Source organism: Belonocnema kinseyi, chromosome 4 (genome assembly GCF_010883055.1).
Source record: "Belonocnema kinseyi isolate 2016_QV_RU_SX_M_011 chromosome 4, B_treatae_v1, whole genome shotgun sequence".
Lineage (NCBI taxonomy): Eukaryota > Metazoa > Arthropoda > Insecta > Hymenoptera > Cynipidae > Belonocnema > Belonocnema kinseyi.
Genome location: NC_046660.1, coordinates 150,542,488 through 150,551,820, shown reverse-complemented (window position 1 = coordinate 150,551,820; position 9,333 = coordinate 150,542,488). Strand labels below are relative to the sequence as shown.

General features: G+C 39.2%; 1 protein-coding gene across 2 annotated transcripts in view; it reads left to right on the top strand.

Annotated features, from left to right (window-relative positions):
- Nucleotides 1–9,333, top strand: part of LOC117171617 (protein PFC0760c) — a 229,377-nt gene that overhangs the window by 43,295 nt on the left and 176,749 nt on the right. For both annotated transcript variants that reach the window (XM_033359089.1, XM_033359090.1), the window contains exon 2: nucleotides 8,929–9,027. In XM_033359089.1, the coding sequence (XP_033214980.1) occupies nucleotides 8,952–9,027 (76 nt within the window). In that variant the 5' untranslated portion in view covers nucleotides 8,929–8,951. The remainder of the gene's footprint in view (nucleotides 1–8,928; nucleotides 9,028–9,333) is intronic.

Here is a 9,333-nt window from a genome sequence, read left to right as displayed (position 1 = left end):
ATATCCCTGTGTGCAAGGGATTTCTTTCAGGTGTTCTGACTTTATCTAAATGTAAATTCGCAACTATCCAAGAGAAGATATTGAAGAATAAAAGTTTTGAAGCCGGTAGGGGGAAGCATGAAAATCGTACTACTAGGCTAACAGAAGAGGTTAAGCAGTTAATAAAAGAACACTGCACTTCAATGCCACATCAAGAATCGCATTATTCAAGAGAATCGTCTTCGTTAAATTATTTCACTAATCCGGAATTAAATCTGAGGAGCTTGTACGGTCAATATCTTGAATACTATACAGCCGTGACGCAAAATAATTGTACGATTCCGATTGCGGAGAATACGTATCGCGACTATTTTAACCACAACTTAAATTTTGCTTTTAAGTTGCCGCGTACTGATGTCTGTAACCGATGTTATGATAGTGATTTACAAGATATGGAGTCTTCAGAAATCGCGGATCACAAACAAGAAGTAAAATATTATAGGAGCGTTAGAGAGAAGCTACATGTTTCCTTTCGTGGAAGGCAGTGCTAAAAAGGGCGCAAACACTGTGTGCAGCTTTTTCCATCACACAATAGAACAAGAGTATGATGAAAGATATCATAAAAAAATCATACTTTTTTCAGATGCAAGTAGTGGATAAAATCGAAATTACACTGTTTTTGCGTACCTTTTCACTCTGTCTATTAAGCTAGGTATCGAAATCTGGCACGTTTTTCCTGTGCGTGGACATTCTTATTGTCAGTGTGATCGGAATTTTGGGCTATATTCTCAAAAGAAAAAGAAGATGGAACGCATAGAAACGGCTGAAAAGTATATCGAACTTATTAGAAATGCTCGCGATTCTCCTTTTACGATAGTTGAGAAAGCCCATGAAATCCTGCATGATTTTGAAAAATTATTTAAAGGCAACGTGTGTTTTTGGAAACAAAGCAGAATGCACTATGAAAAACTGCCCGTAATAAATCTAGCTTTCCTTATTTTAAACTTAGAAGAATTTCTATCTTCATTTTTTAATAAGCCTAAAAAGTAAAATCGAATATGTTGATAAAAAAACATAATTTTTTAGTACTTATTACATTTTCATTGTGCGCCTTGAACGATCTGCCGGTCGCACTCGATTACCCGAGCGCAGACTATCTAGCCTACGCGCGAGCACCGACCGCTCTCGAAGTAAAACAATCATAGTTTGTTGACCGCTAAATCAATCAAAGTAATATTTTCCAGAAAACTTCTTTATCCATTTTTGAACAACTTTCCCGCTGGAACTTTCAGCTTGCTCAAAATTCGCTTGACTCCCCAAGCGCTGGAAAGTATCAATGTCCAATTTTTGAAACGTTCTAAAAAAAATTATTACCTTATTTTTATGTCATTATTAGAACTTTTAACCTACACAGTTACTCTAAGAACATTAAAATGCGTAATGCCTGTGAATTTTATTACGAAATTCTCAAAATTGAGTGACTGAGCGTGAGTTGAAGTCAAAAATGTAATTAAATTTTGGTCTGGTGAAAAAATAGTTTTCCCTATTTATTTCGAAAACTACAAGGGCTAAAATTTTTTGCATGAAGAAAAAAAGATGCGCAATTAAATTTCCTATTCAAAGACATGTTTTCAAAATTAAAATTCGAAACATTTTTTACAAGCTTCCAGGGGCCAACCAAACGGAGCGCCAGAATTCTATAACCGGTTATTGCACGTAACCCCTCAATTTCTGATGGCATAGCCGAAATTGGTGTATTTCTCTTAATGTTATTCCACCTGGATTCTATGCTTTTCAGATGCTTTTCAGGTATTTTAAAGTTTTGAATTATTTCTTTAAAGTCAGTAAAGTTTTTAATGTTAAACGGATAAGGTAGTGAGGAATCAGAAATAATTTGCTGAAAATCTTGGCTAAGTAATAAGTAGGAGAACCTATAGGAAATACAACTGGTCTGAGAGGACAGTTTCGTTTATGTATTTTCGGGAGTCCACACATTCTACAAATTTTAGTATTTACTGTGAGTAAATCTGCTCTTTTTGTGCTAGGGTGTCGGAAGCCACTTGTTTCCTAACCATCAACAATATAGAAGGTGTTAATTTGCAAAAAGTTGAAAGGGTCATATTTAATTTTTAATACGTTTTAGAATCCTTTAACAAGATTTTCATTTTTTAGTGTTATCTTGGAGACACATAAATACGGTTACATTTCCTTTATCAGCTTTGTCAATACTTGTGATTCGTTAAGGTTTCTTTAAATAAATGGAAGCTAATGCTAAGACTGTTTCTTTAAGTTTATCTCCACAATTATCAGGACATAAACGTAATTTTTCTGAAACGGTTTTTATTAAAAAACAAGGCTAAAATTTAGATAGTTTAATATAAATTATTTACTCATATAACTATATTTATATATGAAACATATTAGGAAAATGTTACGGTTTGAATATGGAAATTTTATATTTTGTTTAGAGTTTGACAATATATTTTCTAAAATTTTACAATTATATTTTTGTGGAAAAATACCTTCTAACATCGCTCCACTGAGAATCGAATAACAGAACTTCCGATTGCCCGTCGAGTGCTTTCACAATGAAGCTATTAGAAAGATTTGAAAAAATCCTTTTTCAGAAATATACGCTATCCCAAGCCATGTGTTCCATTTATGATACGATTAATTTTAAGGGAATCCGTATTATCATTAGAGTAGTTAGTATCGATCAGTATAGAAGTCACTACACAATTTGTGGAAATAGAAATCATAACTAGCGATCAATTCAACTCTCTAAATAACAGAAAATACTTAACGTCATTTTCGACAAGATGGAAAATAAATTAAAACCATTTTTAAACTATATTTTTCTGAAAAAGATCTTCTAACAGCGCTCCACTAGGCATTTTCACCGCTTGTGGAGTGACATCTATACTGATCGACTATAATCACTCTACTGATAATACAGATTCCTTTAAAATCACTCTTATAATAAATGTAACACCTAGCTTGAGATAGCGTTCATTTCTGAAAAAGGATTTTTCCTTTGATCTCTCTAATTGCTTAAGGGTGTGTAATAATTCGTCGTGTGGTCAATCGGGTACAGGTTCTTCAGCGTTTTTTCTAGAAAAATGAAAATGTTTTAACATGTTCGTCACAGCCTCAGACGCTTGCGTGATCCCGTTGCGTGTCCTTATAAGCCTTAAGCGTGGTCCCAAAGTCCTCTCAATAGGAGGGGACCCCAGCCACGCTGTTGGCCGATATTTCAGACTCACTGATGCAGAAACTGCCTGTGAGTTTTACACGTTTCCCCGCAATCGCGGGGCAATGATGGAGAATAGGAGTGGAATTCTCATTATCCTTTTCGCATAGACGACAGAGGGGGCTTTCTCAAGCCCTATTTTATGTCAGTGGTACCAGAGGTTTCCATGTCCTATAAACATTTCTGTTAGGATTTTGACTTCCTTCCTCCCGAGCTTAAGAATTTCTTTCGTTTGATAAGGGTTTAGCTTTGAGCCCAAGAGTCTTTTAGCCTGTCTGCAACCAGACTGCATCCCACTCATGCTGATGTTCCTCGGTCACCGAACTGTTAATATCTTCAGTGACCGACTTACTGGATATGCCTACAACTAGCTCGGTCCCAGTAAAATTTTCCTTGGTTGCTAGCTTTGCTAACTTGTCCGATATTTCATTGCCCCTGATGCCACTGTGTCCAGGGATCCAGAGCAGAGTGACTTGGTTTTCTGTCGCTAGCTTATTTAGTGCCTCAAAGCACTCCCATATTAGCAGCGACGTAGTCGTTGTTCCGTTTAGAGTCATGATAGCAGCCCTACTGTCTGAGCAGATACGAATGCTTCATTTCCCGCCGCAATCTATGGCCTTATAGGCGCACTGGAGCAAGGTCATACTTTCAGATTGCAGAACTGTTGCGGACGACCTCATCGCTATTGTGAAGCCCTTTCCGTTACTTCTACGGTATACACCTGCTGCAGCGTTTTCTTTGTTCCTGGAGCCATCTGTAAACCATTTGTCTCCATCACTGGGCAGGTGTGCCTCACCGTTAGCCCATTCCTCTTTTGTGGATAGGCTAACCCGGTATTTCTTGTCGAAGAGATAGTGGCAAGTGGACATTTTGTCCCTCAGCATGCTCAGTTTCGGCCTGTTCGGGCCTGTTCGGGAAATCCTTGGGTGAAGTATAACCGATCCTGCCTGCCTTCGGAATTAAGACTACTCTCGCATCCCTTCATGCCGACAGAACATAACCAACGTCAGACTAGCCCTAGCAAGTCTTACTAAAGGCCCAATGATGATCCCACCAGCTCTTTGCAAGAGGACTGGATATATACCATCCGGGCCGGGAGACTAGTAAGGACTGAAGGACTTCAGGGCCCACCTGACCCGGGCTGGGTCACGATCTCGTTGACTAGCCATCGTTTCGGACTCAGTCAGGCCACAGGCGACTTTGATTACCTCAGAGATGCCGTCCTTCCATATCCTAACTTTGTGAAGCCCCGAAAATGTGCCTTGATCAGGAGAGCCAAGGTATCCCGTCCGACTCTGAGTATCCGCCGCCGCCGCGCAATTTTAGAGTCCCGAGAATAGCATCCGGATTTCGAGAAAGCAGCTTGTCCAGGCTGGTTGCCTCTGCTCCTTTCTTGATATCAGTGCAAAAGTTGTTACAGCTTTCATGCTCTGCCTTGCGTATTGCACTCCTATACTCACCCCTTATCGATGTGAATGAAGTCCACAGTTCCATCGTTTTGCCAGAACTGGCACGTCTGAATCTCTCTCGGGTTTGCCTGCGAAGCTCTTCGAGTTTTGCGTTCCACCAGTGTGTCTCTCCAGCGTTTCGGACTTTCTGAAGCCGAAAATTACTTTCATAAGGGAATTTGATGGCTTCAGTGAAAACTCGGCCGCCATCTCCAGTGTATCTACGTATCTAATTTACCTGGGCATCCCTCAGAGCGCACTTCTCAGTTCTGTGGAAAACTGACCCCAATTCGTTCTTCTTGGATTTCCGACCCATCACGGGCCGGTGGGTCCAGCGGATTCTAACATGAACTCTATCAGTGAGTGATCTGAGAGAGTGGGTTCATCTGAGACTTTCGGCTTCTTGATGTTATCTGTAAAACTACCGGTACAGAGAGTGATGTCAATGTCTTTCTCCCTGACTGAATTACGAAACGTCGGGGTGTTCCCCGTATTAAGAATACCTAAATCAGTTGTAATTAGGTATGCCAATAGGTCTTTACCTCTAGATTTGATGTCTATGCTGCTTCATAAGGTATGGTGGGAGTTAGCGGGACAACGTTGAGTCCCTTCGCCAGTATGCATGCGTTTGGATTGGCCGCCTTAGGGTCCCTGTAACAAAAACCAGCCCCCCCCCTAAGCCCCTTATAGTATCTCGAACTATTCAGAGTTCATGGATTAGTGAGATACCTGTGTCTCACAGGCATGCCCCTCTGCAAAACTTCAGAGGCGCCTTTGTTATGATGCAAGTTAATCTGGGTAATGGTTAGACCTTGAGCAGTCATTTAGTCCGTATAGGTAGAAGGGCCTGTTATTGAGGGCCGCAAACGCCCTCGCCCATGACTCAGGAATTTGCACAATTATGAGATGTTTAAATTATCCAGCTGCGTCCTCTTCCTGCGGCCTATCGTGCCTGAAGCACCGCCAGGACGTTGTCTTTAGTGACGCGTTGAATTTCTCCAGCCGACCGAGAAATACCTGCGGGTCCGTCAGTTTACCTGGGAACCACATTGTAGCCTCAACCATCTTCTAGGAGCATCTCAACCCAACCCACCTGTAGAGATGCACCTTCTCAAGGTCTTATCTCGGCCAAAAACTAGTGTAACCAAGCTTTTGCCGCTGGGTCCGCTGCCATAAATACAAACACCTCCGCCTGCAGAAATGGGTCTTGAATTTTGGCTATTGATCTGGGAACTCCGTGTTCGACGGCTACTGGACCGCCTTGTGCCTCTTTAAAGGCTTGGCCCCTCAGCGGGGTGCCCTCTGAGCCCCTTCCTCGCTTTTGAGCTTCAGTGCTGGCAATTGGCGTTGTGGTCGGTGATGTACCAAGTACTGCAGCTGCTCTACTACCTAGCTGCGCTTGCCTCCTTAGTCTCCTTTTTAGGGAACCGCTGATGCGTTTCTTCTTATCGGTGGACTGATTGGCCACCCCCGTTTTCATAGCCTCACTCAGACAGGCCGTCACAGTCTCAGTTCCCGGACGAGCTGGGGGCACAGCCGCCGCCTGAGTGAGGCTTGCCGGAGAGACTGGTCGGGGTGAAAGGGTTATGCTAGACCCGTTAGGACCCAGCCCCTTTCCCCCCTCCGCCAACTCCCTTTCTCCTTCTTCTTTTTGAATTATTGCGTGTTCCATTTTAGTTCCTAGGAGTAGTGAAGTCATAATTACTGGCGAATTATAAATAATCTACTTGATTTATACTGTATCCACACACAATCTAAATTACACTAAAAATAAGTAATACAAAAATGGTTGTCGAAATGATATTTAACCCCCACAAAACCATTTACAATTTTATTCCGCGATATTTCTCGTTTTCAGATTCTCGCCGTCCATTTCATGTTCAGTTTCAGCCCTTACTTAAACCCCTCAAATAATCAATGTAGGCATTCTTACATATTTTCGTTTAATCTACGTAACACGAACTTTATTTTAGAAAAATTTGTTGAGTTATCTCTATTCTTTTTCGTTATATTAGATTTTAAACCAGAAAAATGTATAATAAAGTACTACCGCGACGGTTAGCACGTGCGTTGCACCAGGGGGTGACTCGCCATGCAAAGCACTGAGGCAGTTTTGTGTGGGACGGAAGAAGATGAAACAAGTTTTTTCATGCAAAATAATAACAGACAACGGGCCGACCGAGTGTTGCAGCGATGGCGCCAATGTTTCAAGAATCGCCGCTCTTCACAAAACTGACTTGCGCCTCTAATGCAAAAGCGAAAATCGTGTCAACCCCTGGTTGCACATACTTTGTTCCTCGCCGACACTTTGGAAGACCAAATCTGCTGGATGAGACGTTTGTATCTGCTTCACAGAAAATCCTTTAAAGATTGCACATCTCCAATACGTATCCCCTCGTGTATCGTTCGACAATCCCTAGAGATAATTGTAGTTGTTCTTTATTTTTAGCATAGATTTAAAGATCATCCATGTAAAATGCATGAGTGACCTTGTGCTTTCGATTTGCAGATTTGACGCAAAAATGTCCCTGGGATTGCCAAAGTGGACAATTGTCTATGACTGATCATTAATTTTTATAACCATATTTAGCAGAAATCCTTGGTTCAGGGACCCTCTATTTACAACCCAAGGGCGTGTTCGGTGGCTTTATCATAATCCCTTCGGTTTGATTCTAAAGGAATTAAAACCTTCATTTTGCAATGACACTTCTGGCTCTAGATCTCGCATTACAGAATTCATCTGGATACCTCTGTAGCTGCACTAATCATCGGGACAATGAAGTCACTCATGTATTTTATAGGCACGACATAAAGATCTATGGTTCTGTTAAAAGAGAACTTCAATGTTCTTTAAATATTAGACATCTTGACACAGAAGAGACCTATACATAACTGAGCGTGCCTCAAAGTCGCATTCAGCAGTCGCATTCAGAATCTGCCGACTTATCGAATCATAACGGATCAAAGTTTTTTTCAATTAAGAAGGATGGTAGTTTGACGTAGTATTGCACGCTTAACAGAAATTATATTTATTTGTTATTTACATTACATATGAATGCAACTTATATCTCTTGCATTTTTGGAACTTGAAAAGAACACCAAAAAATAATAATATTCAATTCTGTAAACAAGCTTTATAGACAAATTTATTTATTTTACATTTTACTTGCCTGTGTACAAGTGATCTTTGAACTAAATCGTATGTACATGTGTTTGTGCACGTATATATGCATATATAGTTCTTTACATGTGTTTTATTGTATTATAATTTAGGGAAAATGAAAGACTTAAAGCAAAATTTGAAGAATATGAGACAAAAGACAAAAAAGCAACATTTTTTAATGTCTTTTGAATCAAATTTTCAAAGTTTTGCACTAATTCTTTCGTGTGGCAATATGTAAATGAAAATTTGCAAAAATAAGTTTTATACCATTTTTCAGGTTGTCAGTCGCACATGTTAGTTTGGAAATTTTAAATGTTTTCACAAGCAAACGTTCCCTTGCCCCGTTCGCCCGCTGGCGACAGCAGCGCGCGTACAGTTGGTCTGCGAACTCAATATTATCAGAATAATACGCGGCTGTGTACTTCCCATTGAGTTGACCGCCCTTCAGTTATGTATCACGACGCTTTAATTCTATTTCACATCAATATTCAGGTTTAAAATACAAATCCGTATAGCCAGTTTTAAAACTAACATTCAAGAGCGCAAACAAGCACGTCTCTCGCCAATGATAATGGTTGTAATGTTTCTTATTTTCATGATCTACAGCATGACCTCAATAAATCAATTTATTCAAATACATTTTTTATTGAGAAAGACTAACATTAAGAATGATTAAAAACCATTAATCAGCAAAATAGTTCATAAAAACGGTATTTCATAAAAATTTACTCATGACTAAAAATTAAAGAAGATTCAGTGGCAAAAAACCATTTTCTAGAGAAAATAAGCTGTCATTCATAAAAATTGTACGATTTTCAAAATTTAAGTACAAATCGATAAAAAATGTAAAGTATAAAAATAAATTTCATAAGGAATATTTTTTGTTTGATTTTGTTGATCATGTTTATTTCAATAAATGTCTCCAGGAGTAGTAATATTGCTACGCATTATTAAGCGTATATATATAATATTCCTTAAACATTTGTCTTCATGCCCATAATAGCACAAATACAAAACTCGCAATCGTAATTTTAAATATTTCATTCAACATACTGATGTTAAAATGTTTTTTTATTTACTTTTTATAGGAAGCAGAGTACATTCAAAGAGGATGAAACCATTGACAATTTTGGAGCTACTTCTAATTTTTCTACTCATTGCATTTGCTGCATATGCCAGAGTAATCGGTAACATTTTTCATAAAAATTTATGTTTCCTTAATTTAAAAATATTTTCTAAAAAGTTTGAAAGGAACCCATTGTCAGATCTCGAGTTTTCCCTGATATTACCTAACGATCCCCAGACATCCTTTTCTTGGTATCAACACAGACCCATATGATTGGTTTAATATTACCACATTTTTTGAAATTGTATACCTTCTTCGTCACCTTTCCGTTGCTTTACAAAGCGCACTTCGTTTCAGCTTACTCTTTTTCAAATTCTGAAGTTTTACAATTACCTGTCTACCTTTAACAATAGTGTTACAATCTCAT